Source organism: Equus quagga, chromosome 10 (assembly GCF_021613505.1).
Source record: "Equus quagga isolate Etosha38 chromosome 10, UCLA_HA_Equagga_1.0, whole genome shotgun sequence".
NCBI lineage: Eukaryota > Metazoa > Chordata > Mammalia > Perissodactyla > Equidae > Equus > Equus quagga.
The window spans coordinates 2,577,380-2,596,039 of NC_060276.1; the positions used below are offsets into that span (position 1 = coordinate 2,577,380).

Sequence of the window (18,660 nt, forward strand, 5' to 3'; positions counted from 1 at the left end):
CAATAATTGATAGAACTAGTACATAAAAATCAGTAAAGATACAGAAGACTCGAACAGCATTATCAACCAACACGACACAGTTGGCATTTACAGAACACTCCACCCAACATCATCAATATACACATTCTTTAAAGAATACATATTTTTTTAGGTGCACATGGAACATTCATCAAGATAGACCATATCCTGGGCCATAAAACAAATCTGAAAAAATTTAAAGGATCAAAGCATAAAAATATGTTCTTGTACAACAATAGAATTAAATTAGAAATCAGTAAAAGAAATCTGGAAAATCCAAAACTATATGGGAATTTAAAATTACACTTCTAAATAACCCATAGATCAAAAATGAAAGCCCAAGAGAAATTAGGAAATTTTTGCAATTGAATTAAAACAAAAATGTAACACATCAAAAATTTGTGAGATGCAACTACAGCAGTTCTTACAAGGAAATTTAAATGTTTATATTAGAAAACAAGAAAAGTTTTCTTTTTTCCAACTTTATGTAGGTATAGTTGACAACTAAAAAATGTATATATTTATGGTGTACAACTTGAAGTTCTGATATACATATACATTGTGAAATATTCATCACTGTCAAACTAATTAAAAGCTGCGTCTTTAAAGTGATCAATAAACTTCTAACCAAACTGCTCAGAACAAAATGAGAGAAGACGCACATTATCAATATCAGCAATGAGATAGGCAACATAACCACAGACCCTAGAGCCATGAAAGAGGGAATATTGTTGCTGATGGCGCAGTCGAGTCTATTCCGACTCCTAGTGACCCTGTGTACAACAGAGCGGAACCCTCCTGGTCTTTTTGCACCATCCTCTCACCTTCTAGTACTTTATCAGAATAGATGCTCCACTGCTATTCATAGGGTTTTCATAGTTAATTTTTTCAGAAGTGGGTGGCCAGGTCCTTCTTCCTAGTCAGTCCTAGTCTGGAAGCTCCACTGAAATCTGTCCACCACGGGTGATCCTGGTGGTTTTTGAAATACCAGTGGCATAGCTTTCAGCATCACAGCAACGTGCAGCCGCCACATTATGACAACCAACAGACAGGTGGTGTGGTTCCCTGACCGGGAAATGAACCCCAGCTGTGGCAGTGAGAGCACTGAGAGCACTGAGTCTTAACCGCTAGACCACCAGGGCTGGAAAGAGAATGTTTTGAACAAGATTATGCCAATAAATTCAATAACATATAAGAAATGGGTAATTTCTTATAAGACAAACTATCAAGAAGGTAGTAAATAATATAAATAGCCTTGTATCTATTAAGGAAATTGAATTAGTGGTTAAAATCTCCCCACCAATAAAACTCTAGGCTCAGATGGCTTCACAGGTGAATTCTTCAAATTTTTAAGGAAAGACTAATATAATTCTGTACAAACTTTCCCAGAAAACTGAAGAGAAGTAAATATTTCCCAACTCATTTTATGGGGCTTTTCTTACTCTGACACCAAAGACATACACAGATAATACCAAAAAAAAAAAAAAAAAAAGAAAAAAAAAAGAAAACTATAGACCAATATCGCTCATGTACTTAGATGCAAAAATACCCAACAAAATATTGGTTGACCATATGTATGGTGATGGATAAAAATTAGACTGCTGGGGGTGAGCACGATGAAGTGTATCCAGGAATTGATAAACAATAATGTACACCCCAAATTACACAGTGTTATAAATCATTATAATCCCAATAAAATTACTTGGAAAAAACCCCCAAAATATTAGTTAACCAAATCCAGAAATATATAAAAGGAATTATACACCATGACCAAGTGGTATTTACTCCAGGTATGCAAGGCTGGCTTAACATTTGAAAATAAATCATTATAACCCACCATTTCGATAGGCTAAAGAAAAATCATATAAACACAGAAATTTGAGGCAGAAAAATCATTTGACAAAACCCAACACTCATTTATGACAAAAACTCTCAGCAAATTAGTAACAGAGGGAAATTGCTGTAACTTGATAAAGAACACCTACAAAACCTCTACAGTTAGCATCATACTTAAAGGTTAAAGACTGAATGCTTTTCCCCTAAGATCAGGAACATCTTGATGAAGATACCTGCTCTCGCCACTCTTATTCAACCTAATACTAGAAGCTCTAGTCACTGCAAAGAGGCAAAGAGAACCCGCAGATGGCAAATAAGCATGTGAAAAGGTGTTCAACATCATTGGCCATTAGGGAAATGCAAATTAAAACCATAACGACATCCTACCATACACTTATCGTAACAGCTAAAATAAATAGTGACAACAGCAAATGCTGGTGAGGGTGTGGAGAAACTGCATCCCTCATACATTGTTGGTGGGAACATAAAATGGTACAATCACTTTGAAAGACAGTTTTGCAATTTCTAACGAAACCAAACGTGCAATTTACTTCCCCAAATTGTGCCATTGGGCATTTATCACAGAGAAATAAAAACTTAAGAAAGAGATTTGTCTTCAGTACTCAGTCTTCATCCAGTCCTTGTACTCAATGTCTGGCTAACTGTGGACCTGATAGTCTGACCCCCGACCCTGCAGGACTCACCTCCCTCCCCCTCACACACCTGCCTCTTCCCTTCCTTCCCTGCTCCCCCCATGACAGAACTCTCAGAGACACACACATTTTCACAACAGGTCCGTTTTATTTAAATCACCATCAGGGCACCCTGCTGCTGTCAAATGACGTCAACACCGTTGGCCATTTCTCAGGGGCCAGACCTCAGAGACTTCTCAGATGATTCCTCTGTGAGGTCTCTGGCCTCGCTCTGAAGTTGCTGGTGGTGCAGGTAGGCACATGAAGTGCTGGGCTTCTCCATGCTCTCTCCGTCCTCCTCTGCCTCACCATAATTCAGCTTTTCATTCAGCCCGTGATAGTGACCGAATAGTGTTGTTCCTCTCGCTTTCTTAGATTTAACTGAAGAGGTGGGACGTTTTGGAGAGGCTTTTTCAGTCGATCTCCCTCGAAGGGATCTTTTGGCCCCCGTGGTTTTCTTGGCCGCCTGGAAAGACAACAGGGTGAGCACAGAACGGCACTGGTTTGAGGGAAGAGGGTGGGAGATGGGTGGGAACAGGGACTTCACGAGAAGGGATGTGGACTGAGGAGGAGGTGTGTGCCAGGCAAGGACAGGGGCGGAGTCTTGGTGGGAGGAGTCAAAGGGGAAGAGGAGTAGCTTGGGCGGGGTCATCTCACCTTGACACTACCTCTGGACCTGGGTTGACAGGAGCCCTTCCTCATCTTCCTCTCTTTGGTGTTTGGCGTAGGTTGTTCGGTAACTGTGCTAGAAGCCTGTGGTTTCCTGGTCACTTTCGCCATGTCAGCGCCTCCCAGTGGTCTGTCTACCCCAGGCCTGCTGACCTGCCTATATATACCCCTTTCCAGGACAGTGAGGGGCCACATCCTTCAGCTTTGTTTGGTCAGCAAGGCTTTCCTCCAGCCAATGGTAGCCCTGGAGGAGGCTTAGACAACATAAAGCACCATCCTGACATGCCCATAGAGGGAGAGGAGATGCTGGGGAGGCCAAGATGCAGCTTAGACATCTCACAATGCACCATTCTGATACCTCCATGGTGGTGGTGGTGGGGCGATGCTGGAGAGCCTAAATACTTCTGTTGGAGAAAGTACACCTAAAGAACTCCCCAAACGCACCTTCCACCCCTCATCATCTTTCCATGTTCAGTTCTGGTGGGTTACATGGCAGGCAGAAGGCGTTTCCTCCCAGCCTTTTCTCATGGCCACCCTATTCAGTGGTTCATTCTCTTTTCTCCCACCCTTCATCATTACCTAATGTTTGTATGTCTTACCTAAAATCCCTCCAAGGTAATGTGGATGTATTTAAAGCTATGTGGAGTTGTGAATCATCCCACTTCCCACCTACAAATTGCTCTTATGCACTGTGAAGATGGTCCATCCACTTTTTGGCTTCTATGAGGGAACTTTTCCATCCATGTCTTTTTTCCAGAGTCCATGTAGCTCTCTGCAGTTTTCTTTCCAGTCTGAAATCAGCAATTTCAGCTGTCAAAACTTCAGTGAATAAACTTGTGCTGCTGAGTGTGTTAGTCTTGTTTCAAATCTGGGGATCGTGTTCATCTCTGTAGGTGTAGTATCCAGGCTTGAGTTTTAACAGTGTAGAGAGGATGAAGGAGATATTTCCCTATGGAAGTTGTACTGGATGTTTGCATGTAGGAAACTAAAGCCTGAGACTAACAATATTACAGTGCAGCGGTAGGGAGGAGTTCAACATTGTACTTGAAGTTCTGTCCAGTGCATCAAGGGAAAAAAACACCTCCCAATTGAGAGGGAAGAATAAAACTGTCTTTATTCGAAGACCACAAGACGGTCTATGCAGAAAATTCTCTCAATCAAAAAAAACTTCTATAACTAATCATTGGGTTTAGTAAAGTTGCAGAATACGAGATCAATATAAAAAATCAATTGTATTTTTTATATTATAGCAATGAATATTTGTAAATTGAAATAAACAACAGGGCAATTTAAAATAGCTTTAGAAAATATGAAATGCTTAGAGATAAATCTAAAAAAACTCTAGAAGTTCTGTACACTGAGCACTACAAAACTTTGCAGAGATAAATTAACTAAGACCTTAATATGTGGAGATAGATATCTTGTTCAAGGATTGAAAGACTCAATATTGTTAAGATGTCAATTCTTTCCAAATTTTTGATAGATTTAATGTAATCCCAAGTAAAATCCAGAAAACTGTTTAATAGGAATTGGAAGTTTGCTTCTAACATTCATATGGAAATAGATAGGACCCACATAGCTAAAAGAACTGTAAAAAAGGGAACAAAGATGGAGGGTTTACACTAGATTTTAAGGCTTATTATAAAGTGGGAATAATCAGTAGAGTGTGACATTGGCATATCATAGAAATACACCAATGGAACAAAATAGTGCAGAAATAGACATATACACATATACAGACAACCAATTTTTGATAAAGATGCAAAGAAAGATTAGAGAAGAAAGGAGAAATTGTCTTTTCAACAATTGGGTCTGGAACAATTGGATATTCACATGCAAAAAATAAATTTCAATTCATATCTCAAGCTATATAAAAGAGTAACTCAAAATGGATCATAGACCTAAATGTAAAACTAAATCTATAAATCTTCTGGAAAAAAACACAGATGAACATATTTATTGCTCTTGGCTAGTTAACAATTTCTTAAATACAGGAAAAAAGCCCAATCCATTAATAAAAATATTGGTAAATTTGAGCTCATCCAAATTCAGATTTTCTGCTCTTGAAAGACTTTGTTAAGAGAGTGAAAAGACAACCTGCAGACTGGGATAAAATATTCTAAAATCAGACATTTGATAAAATTCTTGTATCCAGAATATATAAAGAATTCTCAACACTCAATAAGAAGGAATAAAGCAACCCAATAAAAAGTGGACGAAAGATTTAAATGCTTCTCCAAAAGATAGATGGCAGATATTCACATGAATAGAAGCTCAATGCTATTAGTCATTAAGGAAATGAAAATCAGAACTACAATGAGAAACCACTACAGAACTATTAGAATGTCTGAAGTTGCAAAGACTGACTATACTGAGAGTAAGGATGTGGAACACTGAACTCTCATTATACACCTGGTGAGAAGGCATAATGGTACAACCATTTGGCAGTTTCCTGAAATGTTAAATATACACCTACCATGTGATACAGACAACCCACTACTAGCTAATTATATAAAACTTTTAAAAATGCAAAATAATTTATTGTGACAGAAAGTAGATCAGTGGTTACTTGGAGATGAGGGTGCAGGGAAGGGGGAGGGAAGAATCACAGATGGCCGTGAGGGGCGTCTGGGGAGGATGGATGTGTTCACTATCTTTATTGTGGTGATGGCTTCCTGGATGTATACATGTGTCAAAACTTACCAAATTTACATTTTATGCAATTTTTGTATGCCAAATATTCCTCAATAAAACTTAAAAAATATTCTAGTCCTGCAGGAAAAAATAAAACAGCTTCAGAAAAGAATAAAAATAAAAGATTAGTGAGAGAATTTAATCACTGGAATTATTCAGAAATGTGGATTATGATGTTGATAAAATGAGAATTGTTTTTTTGAAAAGACTTTATTCTTTTAGAATAGTATTAGGTTCACAGAAAGACTGAGTGGAAAGTACAGAGATTTTCCATATATTCCCTGACCCACGCATGCACAAGATCCCCTACCATCCACAACCCACACCAAAAGTGTACATTTGTTACACTTAATAACCTTCCAAAACAGAAAGCACCAGGCCCAGATGGGTTCACTAGTGAATTTTACCAAGTGATTAAGGAAGAAATTTTATCTCTACAATCTCTTTCATATCATAGAAGCAGAAGGAATACTTCCTAACTCATTCTATGAGGCCAGCATTACCCTAATACCAAAACCAGATAGACATCACAAGAAAAGAAAACTACAGACCAATATCTTTCATGAACATAGGTGCAAAAATCCTCAACAAAATATTAGTAAATCAAATCCAACAACGTATGACAAGAATTATACACCACAACCAAGCGAAATTTATCCCAGATATGCAAGGCTGATTGAGCACTCGAAAATCAATTAATATAATCCATCACATCAAAAAGCTAAAGAAGAGGAATCACCTGATCATGTCAATAGATGCAGAAAAAGTGTTTGACACAATCCAACACTCATTCTTGATGAAAAAAAAAACCTCTCAGTAAAGTAGGACTAGAGAGGAAATTCCTCAAGTTGATAAAGAAAATCTACAAAAAACCTACATCTAATGTCATATTTAATGGTGAGAAATTCAAAGTTTTCCCACTAAGATCAGGAAAAAGGCACAAATGTCCCCTCTCACCACTGCTTTTCAACAAGATACTGGAAGTCACAGCTGATGCAATAAGACAAGACATGGCAATAAAAGATACACAGATCGGGAAGGAAGAAATAAAACTCTTTGTTCACAGATGACATGATCATCTATGTATAAAATATGAAAGATTCAACAAAAAATTCTGAAACTAATAAGCGATTTTAACAAGGTGCAGGATACAAGGTTAATATACAAAAGTAAATCGCTTTCCTATATGCCAGCAACGAACAAACGGAGTTGGAAATTAAAAACACAATACTATTTACATTAGCACCACCAAAAATAAAATATTTAGGTAGAAATCAAGAAAAATATCTATAAGGTCTATATGAGGAAAACTATGAAACTCTGATGAAGAAAATCAAAGAACTAAATAAATGGAGAGATTTTTCATGTTCATGGATAAGACTCAATACTGTCAAGAAATAGGTTCTTCCTAACTTGATCTATGGATTCAATAGATTCCCAATAAAAATCTCAGAAAGTTATTTTGTGGATATGACAAAAACTGATTCTAAGGTTTATATGGAGAGGAAAAAGACCCATAATAGTCAACACAATATTGAAGGAGGAGCATAAAGTTGGAGATCTGACAGTACCTGACTTCAAAACTTATAGAGCTACTATCAAGAATAGACAAATAGATAAATTAAACAGAATGGAGATCCCAGAAATAGACCCACATAAATATAGTCAACTGATCTTTGGCAGAGGAGCAAAGACAATACAATGAAGAAAAGACAATATCTTCAACCAGTGGTGACTGGAAACTGGACATGTACATGCAAAACGAATCTAGACACAGACCTTACACCCTTCACCGCAATTAACTCAAGGTGGATCATAGACCTAAATGTAAAGCATGAGAGCATAAAACTCGTGGAAGATAACATAAGAGAAAATCTAGATGACCTTGGGTTTGGAGATGACTCTTTATATACAACACCAAGGGCACCATTCATAAAAGAAATAGTTAATAAGCTGGACTTCATTAAAATTAAAAATTTCTACTCTACAAAAGTCTCTGTCAAGAGAATGGAAAGACAAGCCATAGACTTGGAGAAAATCTTTGGACTGTTATCCAAAATACACAAGGAATACTTAAAATTCAACAACAAGAAAATGCACAACCTGATTAAAAAATGGGCCAAAGATCTGAACAGACACCTCAGCAACAAAGATATACAGTAGGGAAATAAGCATATGAAAAGATGCTCTATATCATATGTCACCAGAGAAACGCAAATTAAAACAACGATATACCACTGCACACCTATTAGAATGACCAAAATCTGGAATACTGACAACACCAAATGCTGGAGAGAATGTGGAGCAACAGAAACTCTCATTCATTGCTAGTGGGAATGCAAGATGATACAGCCACTTCGGAAGACGGTTTGGAGGTTTCTTATAATACTATACTCTTAACCATACAATCCAGCAACTACTCTCCTTGGCGTTTGTCCAAAGGAGTTGAAAACTTATGTCCACACAAAAAACTGCGCGTGGATGTTTATAGCAGCCTTACTTCTAATTGCCCAAACTTGGAAGCAACCAAGGTGTACTTCAGTAGGTGAATGGATAAACTGTGGTACATCTAGACAATGGAACACCAAAATTCAATGCTGAGAATAAATGAGCTATTGAACCATGAAAAGATATGGAGGAATCTTAAATGCACATTACTAAGAGAAAGAAACCAATCTGAAAAGGCTACGTATTGTATGATTCCAACTATATCACATTCTGGAAAAGGTAAAACTATGGAGACAGTAAAAAACTCAGTACTTGCTAGGAGTTAGGGAGGGAGGGAGTATATGGGAAATCTCTGCACATTCCTCTCAGTTTTGCTATGAATGGAAAACTGCTCTGAAAAACAAATTGTTATAAAAATTAAATGTCACACTTAAGCCCTAACATTTCCATAATTATATTAAACCGAATGGTCTAAATACTTCAATTAAATGACAGAGAACGGAAGAGTGGTATAAAAATCTGACCCAACTATATGGTATGTATAAGATACTCATTTCACATATGATGATATAAGTAAATTGAAAGTGAGCAGGAATATCATTGCACCTTTATCTGTAACAGTAAAAAATTGTGAACAACCAAAATGTCCTTTGCTAAAGGAATGGTTAAAGAAACTGTGCTTCTTACATACTGTAGACTACTACTCAGCAGTAAAAAGCAGCAAACTCTTGATACATGCAACAATTTGTTTGACCTAAAGGGCATTATTCAGAGTGGAAACATTCCAATTTCCAAAGGTTTCATACTGTATGATTCCATGTATATAACTTTCTTTTTTTTAAATTTTTTTTTGAGGAAGATTAGCCCTGAGCTAACTGCTGCCAGTCCTCCTCTTTTTGCTGAGGAAGACTGGCCCTGAGCTAACATCCGTGCCCATCTTCCTCTACTTTATATGTGGGACGCCTGCCACAGCACGACCTGCCAAGCGGTGCCATGTCTGCACCCAGTATCCGAACCGGTGAACCCCGGCTCCTAAGGGGAATGTGCACGCTTAACCACTGCACCACTGGGTCGGCCCTATATAACTTTCTTGAAATAACGAAGTTATAGAGATGGAGAGCAAACAACTGGTTTCCAGAGATTAGAAATTGTGAGGGGAGAGGGATGAGTATGATTATAGAGGGGTAGCACAAGGGAAGTCTTTGTGATGATGGAATAGTTCTGTATCTTGACTGTGGTGGTGGTTGCACAAATCTACACTTGTGATAAATTGACAGAACTATACTAATACGATGTATCAATGTCAGTTTCCTGGTTTTGACATTGTACTATAGTAATTGCTGGGTGAAACTGGATGAAACGTACACAGGACCTCTCTGTACTACCTTTGCAGCTTACTTGAATCTATAATTATTTCAAAATAAAAAAAATTAAAATATGAATGCAGACTTCCATTTTTTACAACATATTTAAAAAGATACCCTGAACAACTCTCCTCATGAAAACGACTAAAGTGCTGAGTAAGTAAGCATTTAAAACTTAAATGCATCACTCCTTTCAAGTATGGAATTCACAGAAGCATCAATGAAATGATAGTGGGAATCCTGGGAGGTGAGAGAGTATCAGAGTCAGCTTTCATCCCTGGGGTTTCTGGAAAATCTTGGAAGTCTTGAACCTCCATTTTGATGGCTGTATAAAGTACATAGAACAGAAGATGAAGTCTAGAGCCTGCCCAAAGTGAGAAGTCTAATCGAAGATTAATAGGAGGTGGAATAGAAGATACCCTGCTTGGGAACTCCCTAGACCATCAGTAAAAGGATAAACAATAATAAGTCTGCCAGATAGATGGAATGGTAAGGAAATTTGCTTGTTATGGCCTTAGCACTGGGTAGAGGAAAAAAATCGTACCCTGAAAAATTATAGTATTTATAAATTATATATTTTATAAGGCACTGGTGTCCAGAGTATATAAAAAATTCTTACAACTCAAAAATAAAAGAAAAAATGTCCCAATTAAATAATAGGCAAAATATTTAAATAGACGTTTCTCCAAAGAAGATATATGAATGGCCAATAACTGCATGAAAAGAAGCTCAAGATTGTTGGTTATTAGGGAAATGTAAATCAAAATCACAGTTAGATACCACTTCGCACCCATTAGGAGGGCTAGAATCTAAAAGGAAAATAGTAACAAGTGAGGGTGAGGATGTGGAGAAATTAGAACCATCATACATTGCAGGTGGGATTATAAAATTGTGCAGCCACTTTGGAAAACAGTTTAGCAGTTGTTCAGAAAGTTAAACATTGAGGCATTGTTTGATCCAGCAATTGCACTTCTAGGTGTATACCCAAGAGAAATGAAAATATATGCTCATACAAAAACTTGAGCATGAATGTTTATAGTAGCACTGTTTACAATGCCCAAACCTTGGAAGAAACCTAAATGTTAATCAACAAATGAATAGATAAACACCATGTGGTATATTCATACAATGGAATATTATTTTGCCATAAAAAATGAAGTAATGGCACATGCTACAACATGAACGAAGCTCTTGAAAACATTGTGCTGAGTGAAAGAAGACAGACATAAAAGGCCACATATTGTAAGATTCCATTTATATGAAAGATCCAGAATAAGCAAATTGATAGAAACAGAAAGTTAACATAGTAATAGTAATTGTCTATGGCTGGGAGTGTTGGGGTGGGAGGAAATGGGGAGTGAATACTAATGGACACAGGGTTTCTTATTAGGTTGGTGGAAATGTTCTAAAATTGACTGTGGTGGTGGTTGCACAACTCTGAACATACTAAAAACCGCTGAATTGTACACTTTAAATGGGAAAATTTTATGGTATGTGAATTCTATCTCAAGAAAGCTGTTTTTCAAAAAAGCAAGTTGCAGCATAATATGAGCAATATTATTTGATTTATGTAAATTGATGGATGCTTGGGAATATTAGAAACCTTTTATAAACAGCTGACATTTGTATTTACTGAATCCATTATCAATATAATTAAATGATATATATCTCCATTGACAACCTAATTCTGTGAGCAGGTCTGCTTTTCTCCTGTGACAACAGAGCATGCAGGGACCTTGGTGGTGGCTCTAAGTCCTCACACACCCCCATTGCACAAATGAGGAAACTGAAACCCAGAGAAGGGATGGCACTTACGATTTAGTAAGTCAGTGGCAGAGCAGTGACTAGAATGTGAATAGCCTAACCCCTTGTCCAAGGCTCTTACCGCTGGATAAATTTTCATTAAACTTCTTCCTTCCTTCTGCTTCTCCTTTCTTTCTGCTCACCCCCACCCCTTCCCACCTCAAAAGCAGCCCTTCAATTATTTGCTTCATGGATTTTTAAAGAATGTATTTTCGGCCGACCCTGTGGTGTGGTGGTTAAGTTCGTGTGCTCTGCTTTGGTGGCCCAGGGTATGTGGGTTCGGATCCCGGGTGTGGACCTACACACCGCTCATCAAGCCATGCTGAGGTGGCGTTCCACCTACAAAATAGAGGAAGATTGGCACAGATGTTAGCTCAGGGGCAATCTTCCTCACTAACAAAAATAAATAAATAAATAAATAAATAAATAAATAAATAAATAAAAATATATTTTCTTTCCTTGCCTCTCTCCCTTCTTCCCTCCTATTTCCCTTCTCCCTACCTCCTTTTCTCACTTCCTCCCTTTCTTTCCCTTCTGTTTTAAAAAATGAGGCTACTGTTTTCTCAGGGAATGATTTCAACTGGTTCTTTATAATCCACTGTAATCAAGGCCAGACTTTCCCTTTAATCCCCATAATTCTTCAAAGTGTCAGATTCATCCTCTAGGGGTTGCTTTATGAGAGTCCCAGGCAGTGAGGATTGTAAATCTGGGAGGGGATGGGGGAAAGTTGTCACACAAGAATGGGAGTTAGAGAGTGTTGGGGCAATTGCCATTCCACACAGGTCTGAGGCTATGCACTTTCTAGCTGAGTGTCTTAGTTTCCTAATCTCCTTTCATCCTCTCCTCAGTGCCACTGAGTGTCTTTATATGCAAAGTGGAAGACATTCATTTAAATCATTCTTTCTTGTGCTTGGACAAAGGACCACTATTTTTTCTCCTTAATACTCTATCATGTATTTGCAGCCTTTTTTTATGATTATTTAAAGAGTGACTCATGTCTAGCTGTTGGAATGAGGGAGAGAAGAGGCCTTCAGGAGCAAGTGATGTGGGTAGGGGATGTGGAAAACTCATCCATTGATGCCTGAAGTCTTGTTACAGCGCAGATAGTCCTAAGGAGGCAAAAGGGGCCTTAGGTAGGGGTGGGTGCTCTGCAGGATGATATCGCCCCAACAGTAGTGTTTTCCACAACTTGGGAGTGTGTGTCCTCTTCAGGGAACCAGGTCTGGGCTGACTATCCCGTTCTGACTTTTCTGCTGTCTCTGTGCTTGTCAGAGATCCTCAGTTTCTCTTTATACCCTAAGAACACTGCTAAATCAGATTTCTGTATTTGAAATAAAATCAAAGCAGAGACTATCAGCTCCAGGAGTTCCCTCTTACACACAAAGGTATTGCTTCTCCTTTATTTCCTTCCACAATGCTCTATATGCCTGGTCTATTTCTGCAGTCTTGATATTCATCCTAGAGATAGATGTACTCTTTCTTCTTCCTCTCTTCCCATTTTTTTCTCTTCACTATTTAGCCTGGAATCTGACTAGAGGGGAGGCTGTGGCTGCAGTGCATACAGAATGGAGGGGAGTGGAATATTCTACAGACCTTGCCTTAGTCAAGAGATGGGCCTGACCTTGCCTCCCCCACCACTAGCAGCCTTCTGGGCACCAATCAGAGTTCACCACACAGTAGGTACTGGATACAACTGTCCTTAGTCTCCTCTCTGGTACAAAGAAGGTATCATGACTCTAACCTCTACCTCCTTTGGCTAAAGGGCTTAAGCTGAGCAGGTGGGCCCCTGGCTGGCTAGTCCATGGTTTCTTCAGAGTGAGGCACTTGGCACTGTGGTGCCTGGAAGAACCTCTGGTAGTGAGGATACAGCTTCAGGAGGCATGGGGCTCATTTGCTGGCTGGGCTCCTGATGGGCCTTTTCACATCCAGCAGCCTGGAGGGAGTCAGGGAAAATCCCAAGGAAACTATAGCAAGTTCAGCAAGGTTGCAGGATACAAGATCAACACACAGCAATTAACTATATTCATATACAACTACAACAAAAACATTGGAAATGAAAAGGTAAAAACTTACCATTTTCAATAGCTGCAAAGATGCAATACTTAGTTATGAATTTAACAACACATGAACAGGATCTGTATGCTAAAAACAACAAAATGCTGATGAAAGAAATCAAGACCCAAATAAATAGTAAGTAAACGGAGAGACATAGTGTGTTCATGGTCTGTAGACTCAACATAGTGAAGATGTCAATTCTCACTAATGTGATATAAACACACTGATTCAAAAAGTGTATGGACGGGCAAAGGAACTAGAATAGCTAAAACAATTATGAAAAAGTAGAATAAAGTTGGAAGAATCACAATACCTAATTTTAAGATAAGGCTATAGTAATCAAGATGGTGTGGTATTGGCTAAAGGATAGACACATAGATCAATGGAACTGATTAGAAAGTCCAGAAATAGACCCATACAAATATGGCCAGTAAAGTTTTTACAAAGAACTAAGACAATTAAATTGAGAAATGTCAGTCTTTTCTTAATTTCTCTTTCTGTTACTTCATTGTTAGTGTATAGAAATGCAAGTGATTTTTGTATGTTGATTTTGTATCCTGCAACTTTACCATATTCATCTATTATTTCTAAAAGTCTTTTGGTGGATTCTTTAGGGTTTTCTGTATATAAAATCATGTCATCTGCAAATAGTGAGAGTTTCACTCCTTCCTTTCCAATTTGGATCTCTTTTATTTATTTTTCTTGCCTGATTGCTCTGGCTAGGACTTCCCATCCTGTGTTAAATAAGAGTGGTGAAAGTGGGCATCCTTGTCTGGTTCCTGTTCGTAGAGGGATAGCTTTCAGTTTTTCTCCATTGAGAATGATATTAGCTGTGGGTTTGTCATATATGGCCTTTATTATTTTGAGGTACTTTCCTTCTATACTCATTTTATTTAGGTTTTTTTAAAATCATAAATGGATGCTGTATCTTGTCAAATGCTTTCTCTGCGTCTGTTGAGATGATCATGTGGTTTTCATTCTTCATTTTCTTAGTGAGGTGTATTACGTTGATTGATTTGTGGATGGTGAACCATCCTACATCCTTGGAATAAATCCCACTTGATCATGGTGCATGATCTCTTTAATGCATTGTTGTATTCAATTTTCTAGTATATTGTTGAGGATTTCTGAATAGATGTTCATCACTGATATTTTGTGAAGTCTTCGTCTGGGTTTGGTATCAGGGTAATGTCAGCTTTGTAGCATGAGTTAGGAAGCTTCTCCTCCTCTTCAATTTTTTGGTAGAGTTTGAGAAGGATAGGTATTCAGTCTTCGTTGAATGTTTGGTAGAATTCACCATGGAAGAGAAATTAAGAATACAATCCCATTTACAATTGCAACAAAAAGAATAAAATACCTAGGAATAAACTTAACCAAAGAGGTGAAAGACCTGTACACTGAAAACAATAAAACATTGTTGAAAGAAATAGAAGAAGACACAAAGAAATAGAAAGATATTTCATGCTCTTGGACTGGAAGAATTAACATAGTTAAAATTTCCATATTTCTTAAAGCAATCTACAGATTCAATGCAATCCCTATAAAACTATAAAACTATCCCTATATATCTATATATATCATATATATATATCCCTATATATATCTATATATATCCCTATATAACTATAAAAGTTCCAACAATATTTTTCACAGAAATAGAAGAAATAATCCTAAAATTTATATGAAATGAGAAAAGACTCTGAATAGCCAAAGGAATCCTGAGAAAAAAACAACAAAACTGGAGGTATCACACTCCCTGATTTCAAAATATACTACAAAGCTATAGCAATCAAAAACAGCATGGTACTGGCACAAAAACAGACACACAGATCAATGGAACAGAATTGAGAGCCCAGGAATTAACCCACACATCTATGGACAGCTAATTTCCAACAAAGGAGCCAAGAACATGCTATGGAGAAAGGAAAATCTCTTCAACAAATGATGTTGGGAAAACTGGACAGCCACATGCAAAAGAAAGAAAGTACACCATTACCTTACACCACACACAAAAACCATACACAAAAATGAACTCAAAATGGATTAAAGACTAGAATGTAAGACCCGAAACCACGAAACTTCTAGAAGAAAACATAGGCAGTACACTCTTCAACATTGGTCTTAGCAGCATATTTTCAAGTACCATGTCTGACCGGGTATGGGAAACAATAGAAAAAATAAACAAATGGGACTACATCAAACTAAAAGCTTCTGCACAGCAAAGGAAACAATCAACAAAACGAAAAGATAACCTAACAATTGAGAGAAGATATTTGAAATCCATATATCTGATAAGGGGCTAATATCCAAAATATATAAAGAACTCACACATCTCAATGACAAAAAAACCTAACAATCCAATTAAAAAATGGACAAAAGATCTGAATAGACATTTCTCCAAAGAAGATATACAGATGGCAAACAGGCACATGAAAAGATGTTCAACATCAGTAATTATTAGGGAAACACAAATCAACACTACAATGAGATAGCAACTCATGCCCATCTGAATGGCTATAATTAATAAGACAGGAAATAATAAGTGCTGGAAAGGATGTGGAGAAAAGGGAACTCTCATACACTGCTGGTGGGAGTGCGAACTGGTGCAGCCACTGTGGAAAACAGTATGGAGATTCCTCAAAAAATTAAAAATAGAACTACCATATGATTCAGCTATTCCAATGCTGGGTATTTATCCAAATAACATGAAAACACACGTGCGTAAAGATATATGCACCCCTATGTTCATTGCAGCATTATTCACAACAGCCAAGACTTAGAATGAACCTAGGTGCCCATCAAGAGACGAATGGATAAAGAAGATGTGGTACAGATACACAATGGAATACTACTCAGCAATAAAAAGGATGAAATCTGGCCATTTGTGACAACATGGATGGACCTTGAGGGTATTATGCTAAGCAAAATAAGTCAGAAGAAGAAAGTCAAACACCGTATGTTCTCACTCATAAATAGAAGATAAAAACAACAACAAACAAACACATAGAGACAGACAGTGGATTGGTGGTTACCAGAGGGGAAGGGGGGAGGGAGGAAGGTGAAAGGGGTAATTAGGCACACTTGTGAGGTGATGGATTGCAATTAGTCTTTGTGTGGTGAACATGATAAAATCTCCACAGAAATCGAAATGTAATGATCTACACCCCAAACTTACATAATGTCATGAGCCAATGTTCCCACAATAAAAAAATGTTAAAAAACCTATACTTTCCAATTCTCAGAAATCAAAAAAGAGGAATGTTGGTCTTTTCAATAAATGGTATTGGAACAATTAGACATTCACATGCATAAAAAAAGAAAAGAAAAAAAGAACCTCTACTTAAACCTCACACTTTATACAAAAATCAACTTAAAATATACTGTAGATCTTAAACGTTAAAGAAAAACTATAAAACTTTTAAGGAAAGGATAGGAGAATATCTCATGACCTGGGATTAAGCAGAGAGGTTTTAAACATGACACCAAAATCACGATTCATAAAGGAAAAAATAGACTTCCTCAAAATTAAAACCTTTTGCTTTGAGAAAGAACAAAATGTCAAGATACAGACTGTTAGAAAATATTTGCAAATCATTGACCTTACAAAAGACTTGTATCCAGGATACATAAAAGTTCCTCGAAAGTCTAAAATTAGGAAATGAATGAACTAATTTAAAAAATGGGCAAAAGATGTCAGTAGACACATCACCAAAGCCGGCATATGGATGGCAAATACACGAAAACTGTTCTACATCATTAACCATTAGAGAAACGCAAATGAAAATCAAGATAAGATAACACAATACACATTGGAGAATGACTAAAATTTAAAAATTTTTTGACATTACTAAGTGCTAACAAGGAAGAACAACAACTTGAACCCTTATACATTACTGGTTGGAATATAAAATGGTACAGCCTCTGTGGAAAATGATTTGGTAATTTCTTCTAAACATACACATACCATATGACTCAGCATTGCCACTCCTGGGAGAAATAAAACTTAGGTTCATACAAAATCCTACACATGAATGTTTATAGCAGCTTCATTCATATTTGCCAAAATCTATTCATATTTACCCAAATGTCCCTCCATAGGTGAATGAATAAACAAACTGTGATGCATCCATAGAATGGAATACTGCTCGTAAATAAAAAGGAAAGAACTGTTGATACACTCAACAACTTGGATGAATCTCAGATACAGTTTCCTGAGTGAAAGAAACCAATCTCAATAAGTTGCATTCTCTCTTCTTCCATTTCTATGACATTCTTGAAAAAGACAAAACTACAGTGACAGCAAACAGATGAGCGGTTGCCAAGGTTAGGTGTTGGGGGAAAGTATGACTATAAATTAATAGCACATGGGAGTTCCTTTTTGGGGAGATGTGATGGAACGTTTCTGTATCCTGATTGTGGTTACATGAACCTATACATCACTTTTTTTTTTGACAAATGGGATTTTAAAAAAATTTTTATTTATTTATTTTTTTAAAGATTTTATTTTTCTCCTTTTTCTCCCCAAAGCCCCCCGGTACACAGCTGTATATTCTTCGTTGTGGGTCCTTCTAGTTGTGGCATGTGGGACGCTGCCTCAGCGTGGTTTGAGGAGCAGTGCCACGTCCGTGCCCAGGATTTGAACCAACGGAACACTGGGCCGCCTGCAGCAGAGCGTGTGAACTTAACCACTCGGCCACGGGGCCAGTCCCCTATACATCACTTTTAACTGTGCACCAAAAGAAAAAAAAGAACTTTACTTTTTGATAAGTTAAAAAAATAAAGTAAGAAATGTATAAATCTGGAGTGACTATATTAATGTCAGAAAAAGTTGAATTTATAAGAAGGAAAATTACCATGGATAAATAGCGACATTATATAATGATAAAAGAATCAATTCATCAAGAAGACATAATAATCCTAAGTGTGTATACACCTAAAAGCAGAGCTTCAAAATACAAGAAGCAAAATCTGATAGGATCGAAAGGAGAAATAGTCACATCTACAATTATTTTTGGAGACTCAACACTCCTCTCCGACTAAATGACAGTAGAAAAGAGACAGAACATCTGGAAGTATCAAAG

At 37.3% G+C, this 18,660-nt stretch overlaps 1 protein-coding gene across 1 annotated transcript; it reads right to left on the bottom strand.

The window, feature by feature from the left end:
* Positions 1 to 2,718: 2,718 nt before the first annotated feature.
* LOC124245886 (uncharacterized protein CXorf51A-like) lies at positions 2,719 to 3,326 on the bottom strand. Its single transcript, XM_046673705.1, has 2 exons — positions 3,204 to 3,326; positions 2,719 to 3,012 (listed from the first exon to the last, which is right to left on the bottom strand). Exons 1-2 carry the CDS (start codon positions 3,324 to 3,326, stop codon positions 2,719 to 2,721), a joined length of 417 nt encoding a protein of 138 aa, XP_046529661.1.
* Between the last annotated feature and the right edge of the window lie 15,334 nt (positions 3,327 to 18,660).